Below are 12,874 nucleotides of genomic sequence, written 5' to 3' on the forward strand. Positions count from 1 at the left end.
AGATCATCACCAGAGGCTCAGCAATCTCCTCCCTCGCCTCCCACAGTAGCCTGGGGTACATCTCATCCGGTCCCAGCGACTTATCCAACTTGATGCTTTCCAAAAGCTCCAGCACATCCTCTTTCTTAATATCTACATGCTCAAGCTTTTCAGTCTACTGCAAGTCATCACTGTAATCACCAAGATCCTTTTCCATAGTGAATACTGAAGTAAAGTATTCATTAAGTACCTCTATTTCCTTAGGTTCCATACACACTTTTCCACTGTCACACTTAATAAGTCCTATTCTTTCTTTCTTTCTTTTTAAATCTTTTTATTGAGTAAGTATACAAAAAAGGTAAGCCATATAAACATTAATACAATGTTAAAGTATAATAAAATTCCAAAAGATAACAATACCAAAAAGAAAATACTACAAACAATGTAATTTAAGCATAAGAAACCAAGATAACATAATAGTATACTAGATTTTATATATATCAATGGAAAAAAAAGAAAAAAAAACCCCAAAAAAAAACCCACCGTGCAACTAACTAAAAGCAAAGCAAAGCAATGGGCTAACTTGAAACCAAACAGAGTTGAACTTAAAATCACATCCTCAATCCCGACCTCCATTAAAACAGTGAGAAAAGAACAAGAAGGGTAAATATTACATTAAATGAAAATATCGAATAAAAGGTCCCCAAATCTGTTCAAATTTAAATGAAGAATCATAAAGGTTACTTCTAATTTTCTCCAGATTCAAACATAAAATCGTCTGAGAAAACCAAAAAAAGGTAGTTGGAGCATTAAGCTCTTTCCAATGTTGTAAAATACATCTTTTCGCCATCAAAGTAAGAAATGCAATCATTCTACGGGCTGAAGGGGAAAGATTACTAGAAATTTTAGGTAGTCCAAAGATAGCAGTAATAGGGTGAGGAGAGATATCTATATTTAATACCTTAGAAATAATATTGAAAATATCTCTCCAAAAAGTTTCCAAAGTAGGGCAAGACCAAAACATATGAGTTAAAGAGGCTATCTGCCCCGAACATCTATCACAGAAAGGATTAATATGCGTGTAAAAACGCGCTAACTTATCTTTGGACATATGTGCTCTATGAACCACTTTAAATTGAATTAGGGAATGTTTAGCACAAATAGAGGAAGTATTAACTAATTGTAAAATCTGCCCCCAATCATCCACAGAAATGGTAAGCCCCAATTCCTGTTCCCAATCTACCCTAATCTTATCAAATGGAGCTTTCCTAAGTTTCGTAATAATATTATAAATCATAGCCGATGCACCTTTCTGACATGGATTAAGGTTAATTATCGAATCTAAAATATATATAGGAGGAAGCATTGGAAAGGAAGAAAGTATAGGAAGAAAGGAAGAAACTTAGGAAATTTCTAACTTGTAAATATCTAAAAAAATGTATTCTTGATAAGTTATATTTATTAGATAATTGTTCAAAAGACATAAGGGAACCATCTAAAAATAAATCCAAAAACCGTAAAATACCCTTAGTCTTCCAAGTTTGAAAAGCGCGATCCGAAGTCCTATTCTTTCATGGTTTATCCTCTTGCTCTTCACATACTTGTAGAATGCCTTGGGGTTTTCTTTGATCCTGCCCGCCAAGGCCTTCTCATGATCACTTCTGGCTCTCCTAATTTCCTCCTTAAGCTTCTCCCTGTTAGCCTTATAATCTTCCAGAACCTAGCTCTCTGAACCTCTAGTAAGCTTTTCTCTTCCTCTTGACTAGATTTACTACAGCTTCTGTACACCATGGTTCCTGTACCCTACCATAACTTCCCTGTATCGGAACGTATCTATGCAGAACTCCACACAAATAACCCTTGAACATTTGCCACATTTCTTCCGTACCTTTCCCTGAGAACATCTGTTCCCAGTTTAAGCATCATAATAGCCTCATAACTCCCCTTACTCCTCCAATTAAATGCTTTTCTAACTTTTCTGTTCCTATCTCTCTCCAATGCTATTGTAAAGGAAATAGAATTATGATCAATATCTCCAAAATGCCCTCCCACTGAGAGATCTGACACCTGACCAGGTTCATTTCCCAATACCAAATCAAGTACAGCCTCTCCTCTTGTAGGCTTACCTACATATTGTGTCAAGAAACCTTCCTGAACACACCTGACAAACTCCACCCCATCTAAACCTCTTGCTCTAGAGAGATGCCAATCGATATTTAGGAAATTAAAATCTCCCACCACAACAACTATTGTTATTGTTGCATCTTTCCAGGATCTGTTTCCCTATCTGCTCCTCGATATCCCTGTTACTATTGGGCAGCCTTTAAAAAAACACCCGGTAGAGTTATTGACCCCTTCCTGTTCCCAACCTCCACCCACAGAGACTCCATAGACAATCCATCCATGACACTATCTCTGATCAACAGTGTCACGCCCCCACCTCTTTTGCCTCCCTCCCTGTCCTTTCTGAAACATCTAAAACCTGGCACTTGAAGTAACCATTCATGTCCCTGTGCCATCCAGGTCTCTGTGATGGCCACCACATCATAGATCCAAGTACTGATCTATGCTCTAAGCTCATCCGCTTTGTTCACAATACTCTTTGCATTAAAATAGACACATCTCAAACTGTCGGTCTGAGCGTGTCCCTTCTCTATCACCCGCCTATCCTCCCTCACACACTGTCTCCAAACTTTCTCTATTTGTGAGCCAGCTGCCTCTTCCCCAGACTCTTCAGTTCGGTTCCCACCCACCAACAATTCTAGTTTAAGCTCTCCCCAGTAGCCTTAGCAAACCTCCCCGCCAGGATATTGCTCCCCCTGGGATTCAAGTGCAACCCTTCCTTTTTGTACAGATCACACCTGCCCCAAAAGAGATCCCAATGATCCAGAAATCTGAATCCCTGCCCCCTGCTCCAATCCCTCAGCCACACATTTATCCTCCACCTCATTCTATTCCTATGCTCACTGTTACGTGGCACAGGCAGTAATCCCAAGATTGCTACCTTTGCGGTCCTGCTTCTCAACTTCCTTCCTAACTCCCTGTAGTCTGTTTTCAGGACCTCTTCCTTTTTCCTGCCTATGTCATTGGTACCTATATGTACCACGACCTCTGGCTGTTCTCTCTCCCACTGCAGGATATCGTGGACGCGATCTGAAACATCCCAGACCCTGGAACCTGGGAGGCAAACTACCATCCGACTTTCTTTCCTGTGTCCACAGAATCACCTGTCTGACCACCTAACTATAGAGTCCCCTTTCTCTTCCGTTCCCTACCCTTCTGAGCCACAGGGCTGGACTCTGTGCCAGAGGCACGGCCACTGTTGCTTCCCCCAGGTTGCTGCCCACCCCCCCCCAGCAGTACTCAAACGGGAGTACTTATTGTTCAGGGGGTCAGCCACAGGTGTACTCTCTGGTACCTGACTCTTCCCCTTCCCTCTCCTAACTGTTACCCACTTGTCTGTCTCCCGTGGCCCTGGTGTGACCACCTGCCTATAACTCCTTTCTATCACCTCCTCGCTCTCCCTGACCAGACGAAGGTCATCGAGCTGCAACTCCAGTTCCCTAACGCGATCCCTTAGGAGCTGCAGCTCGACACACCAGGTGCAGATTTGGCTGTCCGGGAGGCTAGGAGACTCCAGGACCTCCCACTCTCTTGCCCCTCAATTATTACGCAATCACTTTCAATTTAAGTGTCTTCCAAAGAGAGCTAAAACCAATTAGTAATTGGCTTATTATTGTCACATGCACCAAGATAGTCAGAAGCTTTGCATTGTGCCATACAAGGAAGTACAAAAGCAGAAATATAACACAACAGAATCCAAATTAATGGTCCCCTCCAGTTCAGGTGAAAACCATTCCACCTCTACAGCTTCCATGTTCCCTAGAAAAGAGCCCAATGATCCAAAAATCTGAAGCCCTCCCTCCTACATCATGGACCATAAGACCATAAGGCATAGAAATAAAATTAGACCATTCAGCCTATCAGGACTGCTCCGCCATTCCATCATGGCTGATCCCAGACCCCAGTCAACCCCATACAACTGCATTCTCGTCATATCCTTTGATGCCCTGACCGAACAGGAAACTATCAACTTCTGCCTTAAATATATGCAGGACCTGGCCTCCACCGCAGTCTGCAGCAGAGCACTCCTCAGATTCACTACTCTCTGGCAGAAAAAAATTCCCCATTTACTTCTGTCCTAAAAGGTTGCCCCTCAATTTTGAGGCTGTGCCCCACCATTGAAAACATCTTCTCCACATCCACCTTATCTAGTCCTTTCAACATTCAGTAGGTTTCAGTGAGATCCCTCCGCATTCTTCTAAATTCAAGTGAGTACAGACCCAAAACTGCCAAACATTCCTCATATGTTAACCCCTTCATTCCCAGAAACATCCTCGTGAACCTCTGGAGTCTCCCCAGTGACAACACATCCTTTTTGTGATACGGGGCCCAAAACTGTTGACAGTATTCCAAAAGCAGCCTGACTAGTATCTTAAAGCCTCGCCATTATCCCCTTGCTATTATATTCTGTTCCCCTTGAAATAAATGCTAATTGCATTTGCCTTCTTTACCACAAACTCAACCATTTGTTCGCCAAAGGGTGGTGAATTTGTGGAATTTGTTGCCACATGCAGCTGTGGAGGCCAGATCACTGGGTGTATTTAAGGCAGAGATTGATAGATTCTTGATTGGACGTGGCATCAAAGATTATGGGGAGAAGGCCGGGAACTGGGGTTGAGGAGGAGGAAGAAGAAAAAGGATCAGCCATGATTGAATGGCAGAGCAGACTCGATGGGCCAGATGGCCTAATTCTGCTCCTGTGTCTTATGGTCTAAATTAACCTTCTGTGAATCTTGTACAAGGACTCCTAAGTCCCTCTGCATCTCTGATGTTTGAACCTTCTCCCCATTTAGATAATAATCTGCATTATTGTTCCTTTTACCAAATGCATTATTGTATATTTTCCAACACTGTATTCCATCTGCCACATTTTTGCCCAATCTTCCAATTTGTCTAAGTCCTGCTGCAATTGCTTTACTTCCTCAGCACTACCTACCCCTCCGCCTATCTTCGTATCATCTGCAAACTTCGCCACAAAGCCATCAATTCCATTATCTAAATCATTGACAAACAATGTGAAAAGTAGTGGTCCCAATACTGATCCCTGAGGAACACCACTAGTCACTGACAGACAACCAGAAAACACCCCCTTTATTTCCACTTGCTGCCTCCTGCCTGTCAGTCATACCTCTATCCATGTCAGTATCTTTTGTGTAACACAATAGGATCTTGTTAAGCAGCCTCACGTGTGGCACCTTATCAAATGCCTTCTGAAAATCCAAGTAAATGACATCCTCTGCTTCTCCTTTATCCACTCTGCTTATTACTTCCTCAAAAAACTCTAACAGATTTGTCAGGCAAGATTTCCCTTTGCAGAAACCATGCTAACTTTGACTTATTTTATCATTAGTCTTCAAGTACCCTGGAACCACATCCTTAATAACAGACTCCAACACTTTCCCAACCACTGAGGTTAGACTAACTGGCCTATAATTTTCTTTCTTTTGCCTTCCTCCCTTCTTAAAGAGTAGAGTGATATTTGCAATCTTCCAGTCCTCTGGGACCATGCCAGAATCAAGTGATTCTTGAAAAATCATGACCAATGCAGCCGTTATCTCTTCAGCAACTTCTCTCGGGACTCTGGGATGTAGTCCATCTGGTCCAGGTGATTTATCCACCTTAAGACTTTTTAGTTTGCCGAGCATTTTTTCCTTTGTAATGGCAATGGCAGTCACTCCTGCTCCCTGACACTCATGGACCTCTGGCACACTGTTTGTGTCGTCCACTAAGTTCATCTGCCATTTCTTTGTCCCCCATTACTACCTCACCAGCATCATTTTCCAGTGGTCCAATGTCAACTCTCACCTCCCTTTTACTCTTTATATAACTGAAAAAACTTCTAGTATCTTGCTTTATATTATTGGCCAGTTTGCCCTCATATTTCATCTTTCCCCTTCTTGTAGCTTTTTTAGTTGCCTTTTGTTGGATTTTAAAAGCTTCCCAATCATCTAACTTCCCAATCATCCAATTTCCCATTCACTTTTCTACCTTATATACCCTTTCCTTCATTATGTACCCTTTCCTTGGCTTTTATGCAGTCCTTAACTCCCCTTGTCAGCCACAATTGCCTACCTCTGCTATTTGAGAACAACTTCCTCTGTGGGACATATGTGTCCTGCACCTTGTGAACTATTCCCAGAAAATACTCTGCTCTGCCATCATCCCTGCTAGTATCCTCCTTCAATCCACCTGGGCAAGCTCCTCTCTCACACCTCTGTAATTCCCTTTATTCCATTGTGATACTGATACATGTGACTTATGCTTCTCCCATTCAAGTTGCATCATCTTAGCCATGAGTTAAACTGTATTATCTCCCTATTTCTGTCCTCACTCGCACATGGCATTGGTAACAATCCTGAGATCACAACCGTGGAGGTCCTTTCATTTAACTTAGCACCGAACTCCCTGAATTCACTTTACAGGACCTCATCACCCTTGCTTCCCATGTTATTGGTACCGATGTAAACCAATGTGGCTGCACACCCTCATACTTTAAGAATGCTGTGGACTTAATCCACGATGTCCCTGACCCTGGCATCCGGGAGGCAACATACCACCGGGAATTTCATTCTCATCCACAGAACTTCCTTTCTGTTCTTCTAACCAATGAATCTCCTATCACTACAGCATGACTTTTCTACCCCCCACCCCCAACTTCCCTTCTGAGCCACAGAGCCATACTCAGTTCCAGAGACCTGACTGCCATAGTTTTCCTCTGCAGGGTCATTCCCCAACCCCAACAGAAATCTTTAGCAGCACACACAAAATGCTGGAGGAACTCAGCAAGTCAGGAGACATCTATGGAAATGAATAAACAGTCAATGTTTCAGGCCGAGACTCTTCATCAGGTCTTGAAAGGAAGGAGGAATAAGCCAGAATAGGAAACGGGGCGGGGGAAGTAGGACTAGCTGGAAGGTGATAGATGAAACCAGGTGGGTGGAGTAGGAGGGGATGATGTGAGAGCTCGGAGGAGATAGGTGGAAAAGAAAAGTCGAATCTACCCTCAGTGACCACTTTATTATGTACACCCATGCATCTACTTATTAATGCACAATATCTAATCAGCCAATTGTGTGACAACAAATCTATACATAAAGGCATGCAGACATGCTCAAGAGATTTAGTTGTTGTTCAGACCAAATGTCATAATGAGGAAGAGATATGATCTAAGTGACTTTGACTCTGAATAACTGTTGGTACCAGACAGGGTGGTTTGAGTAGGTCAGAAACTGCTGATCTTCTGGAATTTTCACACACAACAGTCTCTAGGGTTTACAGAGAATGGTGCAAAAAAACAAAAAAAAAAATCAATTATCAATTCTGTGGGTGAAAGAGGTCAGAGGAGAATGGCCAGACTGGTTCAAGCTGACAGGAACGCTTTCAATTGTTGAAAGCCTAGAGAAGATGTGAAAAGGATGTTTCCCATGGTGGGGGAGTCTAGGACCAGAGGCCACAGCCTCGGGATAGAGGGGTGTCCACTTAAAACAGAGATGTGGAGAAATTTCTTCACCAGAGGGTAGTAAATTTGTGGAATTTGTTACCACAGGACCACAAGCAGCTATGGAGGCCAAATCATTGGATGTATTTAAGGTGGAGATTGATAGGTTTTTGAAGGTTATAGGGAGAAGACTGGGGAGTGGGGTGAGCAGGGGAAAAGAGGATCAGCCATGATTGAATGGTAGAGCAGACTTGATGGACCAAATGGCCTAATTCTGCTCTTATGTCTTAAGGTCTTATGAAAGGGACAGTAACTCAAATAATCACTCATTACAACAGTGGTGTGCAGAAGAGCATCCCTGAATGCACAACATGTTGAACCTTGAAGTGGATGGGCTACAGCAGCAGAAAACCACACTGGGTTCCACTTCTGTGGCTAATTTACTTGGTACACTTCTGTGCCAATAATGTAGCCACTGAGTGTATGTTCTAATTATTAGGATGCCCAGTACACATACTAAGTGAGATTTCAGATCGCCTATTAAATAGAAAGCTGTTCCCTTTTACTCTGGCAGTCTTCACCATAGTAAGTATCTCAAACATAGGAGATTCTGCAGATGCTGGAAATTCAGAGCAACACATGCAAAATGCTGGAGGAACTCAACAGGTCAGGCAGCATCTATGGAAATGAATAAACAGTCAGCGTTTCGAGCCGAGACCTTCCATCAAGTCTGGAAAGGGAAGGGGAAGAAATTTGAATAAGAAGGTGGGGGAAAGAAGAAGAGAGAAAGCTGGCAGGTGATAAGAGAAACCATGTGTGATGGAAGGTAGGTGGGTGGGGGAGGGAAGATGAAGTGGAAAACTGGGAAGTGAAAGTTAGAAAAGATAAAGGACTGAAGAAGAACAAATCTGATAGGAGAGAAGAGTGAACAATGGGAGTAAGAGAAGGAGGAGGGGTGAGAGGTGAGGGTAGGTAAGGAGAAGAAAAGGGGTAAGAGGGGGACCAGAATAGGAAATGGAAAAAGAGCGAAGAGGAAAGGGGAAAAATTACCGGAAGTTAGAGAATTCAATGTTCCTGCCATCAAGTTGGAGGCTACCAAACGAAATATGAGGTGTTGCTCCTCTAACCTGAGAGCAGCCTCAATGTGGCAGAAGAAGCAGCCGAGGACCAGCATATTGGAATGGAATTGGAAAGTGGAATTAAAATGGGTGGCCATCAGAAAATCCTATCTGTTGTGTTGGGTGGAGCAAAGTGTTTGACAAGGCAGTCCCCCATTTTATGTTGGGTTTTTCAACAAAGCAGTCTGAGTATCTCAATGAGGTTATCCTTAACTTCGAAGCTCCCAGAGGTATGACCCAAATTTACAAGGACCTTTAATTTTGAATAGTTTCCTAGAGAATTGTCTCTACACTTCCTCCTAGACCAAGATATGCTTTCAAAAGGAAGTCCAAATCAGAACAGGATACTTTGTGTCATCTAAGCAACAAGCTAGGTGTACATACAGTTGAAGTCAGAAGTTTACATACACCTTAGCCACCTTAACTCAGTTTTTCACAATTCCTGACATTTAATCCTAGAAAACATTCCCTGTCTTAGGTCAGTTAGGATCACTACTTTATTTTAAGAATGTGAAATGTCAGAATAATAGTAAAGAGAATGATTTATTTCAGCTTTTATTTCTTTCATCACTTTCCCAGTGGGTCAGAAGTTTACATACACTTTGTTAGTATTTGGTAGCATTGCCTTTAAATTGTTTAACTTGGGTCAAACGTTTTGGGTAGCCTTCCACAAGCTTCTCATAGTAAGTTGCTGGAATTTTGTTCCATTCCTCCAGACAGAACTGGTGTAACTGAGTCAGGTTTGCAGGCCTCCTTGCTCGCACATGCTTTTTTCAGTTCTGCCCACAAATTTTCTATCAGATTGAGGTCAGAAAATGATGTCAAGTCTGGTTCATCCTTGGGAGCAATTTCCAAACGCCTGAAGGTACCATGTTCATCTGAACAAACAATAGTACACAAGTATAAACACCATGGGACCACACAGCTGTCATACCACTCAGGAAGGAGATACATTCTGTCTCCTAGAGATGAACGTACTTTGGCGCGAAAAGTAACCTGTCCAGCTCTTGGCTCTATCCCTCCCCCTCCTGTCTTCTCCTATCATTTTGGATCTCCCCCTCCCCCTCCAACTTTCAAATCCCTTACTCACTCTTCCTTCAGTTAGTCCTGACGAAGGGTCTCGGCCTGAAACGTCGACTGCACCTCTTCCTACAGATGCTGCCTGGCCTGCTGCGTTCACCAGCAACTTTGATGTGTGTGACCTAAGACAGGGAAATGTTTTCTAGGATTAAATGTCAGGAATTGTAAAAAACTGAGTTTAAATGTATTTGGCTAAGGTGTATGTAAACCTCTAACTTCAACTGTATGTCAATCTATGAGTCCTGCAGAGGGACTCAGCCCAAAACATCAACTGTTTACTCTTTTCCACAGATGCCTGGCCTGCTGAGTTCCTCCAGTATTTTGTATGTGTTGCTTGTTCTGAAGAATATTGGTTTGTCAAGAAAACTGCCCCAAAATTGCAGCTCATAAACCATCAATGCAAAAAGACTTACCTTGTATATTCCTTGTAGGTTGACAGCACAAAGAAATAATGTATTGCTTTTTTACAGGATGTCGGAAATTGTGGCAAAACTACAGGGAAAGGTGATTGAAAATCATGTGAAGGTCCTAATGTTTGGAGTAGACTACAGTCACGAGAATGGTGAAGAAGATGATCTTGAAGTCCCCCCTGTTTACTATTGGATCCAGTGAAACCACTCAGTATATTTTCCCACAATGATATCCCTTCCCATCATGCCATGGGGATAGTAAGAATGCTCAATACGCTTTCCTATAATACAATCCTCTCCCATCATGCCAATGGGGATAGTAATAACGCTCAGTACGCTTTCCTATAATGCAATCCTCTCCCATCATGCCAATGGGATAGTAAGACCACAGTACACTTTCCATAATGCAATCACTTCCCATCATGCCATGGAGATAGTAAGACAGTATGATTTCCTATAATGCAATCCCCTCCCATCATGTCATGGGGATAGTAGGATCACGCAATATCATTTCCCATAATGCAATCCCTCCCATTCTGCCAAGCCACCATTACTCATTGTACTGGTGTTATCTGAATGTTTATTGAGCCTCTGCATTTTTTAACAGCACTCAAGATTCAAGTTTTATAATAATTAGATTTATTAGTCACATGTATATCATAAGAGCATAAGGCTGTGAGACATAGGAGCAGAATTTAGGCTATTTGGCCCATCAGGTCTGCTCTGTCATTCCATCATGGCTGATTTCTTATCCCTCTCAACCCCATTCTCCTGCCTTCTCCCCATAACCTTTGACACACTTACTAATCAAGAACCTGTCAACCTCTACTTTAAATACATCCAATGAGTTGGCCTCTACAGCCATCTGTGGCAATGAATTCCACAGATTCACTACCCTCTGGTTAAAGAAATTCCTCCTCATCTCTGTTCTAAATAGACGTCCCTCTATTCTGAGGCTGTGCCCTCTGGTCCTAGACTCCCCCACTATAGGAAACATCCTCTCCATGTCCACTTTATCTAGGCCTTTCAATATTTAATAGGTTTCAATTAGATGAAGAAAATGAATCTCGAGCTTCTATGTACTTTATTAATAAATTTACTTTGAAATTTGACCTTTGATGCCTCTCATTCTTCTAAAATCCAGTGAGTACAGGCACAGAGCCATCAAATACTCCTCATACATGTCATTTTCATTAACAACCAACACAGTGTGAGGATGTGCCAGGGGCAGCCTCCAAGTGTTGCAACACATTCTGACACTAACACAACATGTCCTTGAATGTGTGGCTGCCATCAAATGCTTTTGAACAAGTTTTAAAGGCTTTGAACAGTCAAGTTCAAGGTTATTGTTGCCTCACTGTGCATATTTACTGTACAACCAAATGAAATAGCATTTCTCTGGACCACGGTGCACCAACACAACATGTATCACACACAGTACATAAACCAAAATATTATACAAGACACATATAAATAAAATGTAATTCAAAATGCATGTGAAGTGTGCAGCAGAGATGAGCAGTAAACAGCTCGCTGTCCAAGTGACAACATCAGTTGGTGGCAGGATAGTCATTAGTCTCACAGCCTGAGGGAAGAAACTGTTACCCAGTCTGGCAGTCCTAGTCCTGATGCTCCTGTACCTCCTTCCTGAGGGTAGTGGGTCAAAGGGATTGTGGGATGGATGGTAGGGATCTCAACTTCAGGCCCTTCGTATCCAACATTCCTGTAAATGTTGTAAATAGTGGGGTAAGACCCTGGCGGTTTTTACTGTTCTCTGTAGGGCCTTGCAGTTCAATGCCTTGTAGCTCCCTTAATAACAATTCAAAGAGATGAATTTATGATAGCACTCTCCATTCAGATTCAAATTCATTTATTGATTATGTGCATCAAAATTTACTGTGCAAGGTGTCTTTTGCATCAAACTAACACAATCTGAGGATGTGCTATGGGATGGCCCACATTCCAGCTCCAACATGGCAAGCCCACAATGTTCAGCAGAACAACACACAGCCATCATACAACAAGACAGAAACAACAGCTAAACAAATCCCTCCCCACATTCCACACCCCTCCCTCCCCTACCATGACAGGGCACTCCAACCTCCGGACCTGTCAACTTCAGGCCTTCAAAACTAGGACAGGCCATCTTCTGGCCTCTGACCTCTAGACCTCGGCCATGGACACCTCAGAATAGGAAGGGTGTGGAAGTTTTAGAGAGGGTACCAAGAAGATTTACCAGGATGCTGCCTGGATTAGAGATCAAGTCTTATGAGGAAAAGTTGAGCGAGCTAGGGGTTTCTCTTTGGAACAAAGGAGAATGGGAGGAGATTTGATAGTGGTGTATAAGACTGTAAGAGGCATAAATCAAGTGGTCAGCCAGTGCATTTTTCCCAGGGCAGAAATGGCTAATACAGGTGGCATAACTTTAAGGTGATTGGAGGAAAATATAGGAGTATTTCTGAGGTAAGTTCTTCACACACAGTGTGGTGGGTGCCTGGAATGCCCTGCCAGGGAGGGTAGTAAAAGCAGATACATTTAGGGACATTTCAGAACTCTTAAATAGGCACATAGATGATAGAAAAATGGAGGCCTATGTTGGAGGAAAGGGTTAGATTGACCTTAGAGTAGGTTAAAGGGTTGGCACAACATTGTAGGCCAAACCTCCTGTACTGTTCTATGTGTGTTGCTTGGATTTCCAGCATCTACGGATTTTCTTATTGCAATGT

At 42.6% G+C, this 12,874-nt stretch overlaps 1 protein-coding gene across 2 annotated transcripts in view; it reads left to right on the forward strand.

Moving 5' to 3' along the window:
* LOC134356685 (ubiquitin-like modifier-activating enzyme 1) overlaps positions 1-11,241 on the forward strand; it is a 470,199-nt gene extending 458,958 nt beyond the window's left edge. Inside the window, exon 25 of one of the 2 annotated variants that reach the window (XM_063067717.1) lies at positions 10,209-11,241. In XM_063067717.1, coding sequence (XP_062923787.1) covers positions 10,209-10,350 — 142 coding nt within the window. In that variant the 3' untranslated portion in view covers positions 10,351-11,241. The remainder of the gene's footprint in view (positions 1-10,208) is intronic. The other variant, XM_063067718.1, reaches the window with a different exon arrangement.
* Positions 11,242-12,874: the final 1,633 nt, after the last annotated feature.

The sequence above is a fragment of the Mobula hypostoma genome, chromosome 15, assembly GCF_963921235.1.
Source record: "Mobula hypostoma chromosome 15, sMobHyp1.1, whole genome shotgun sequence".
Classification (NCBI taxonomy): Eukaryota; Metazoa; Chordata; class Chondrichthyes; order Myliobatiformes; family Myliobatidae; genus Mobula; species Mobula hypostoma.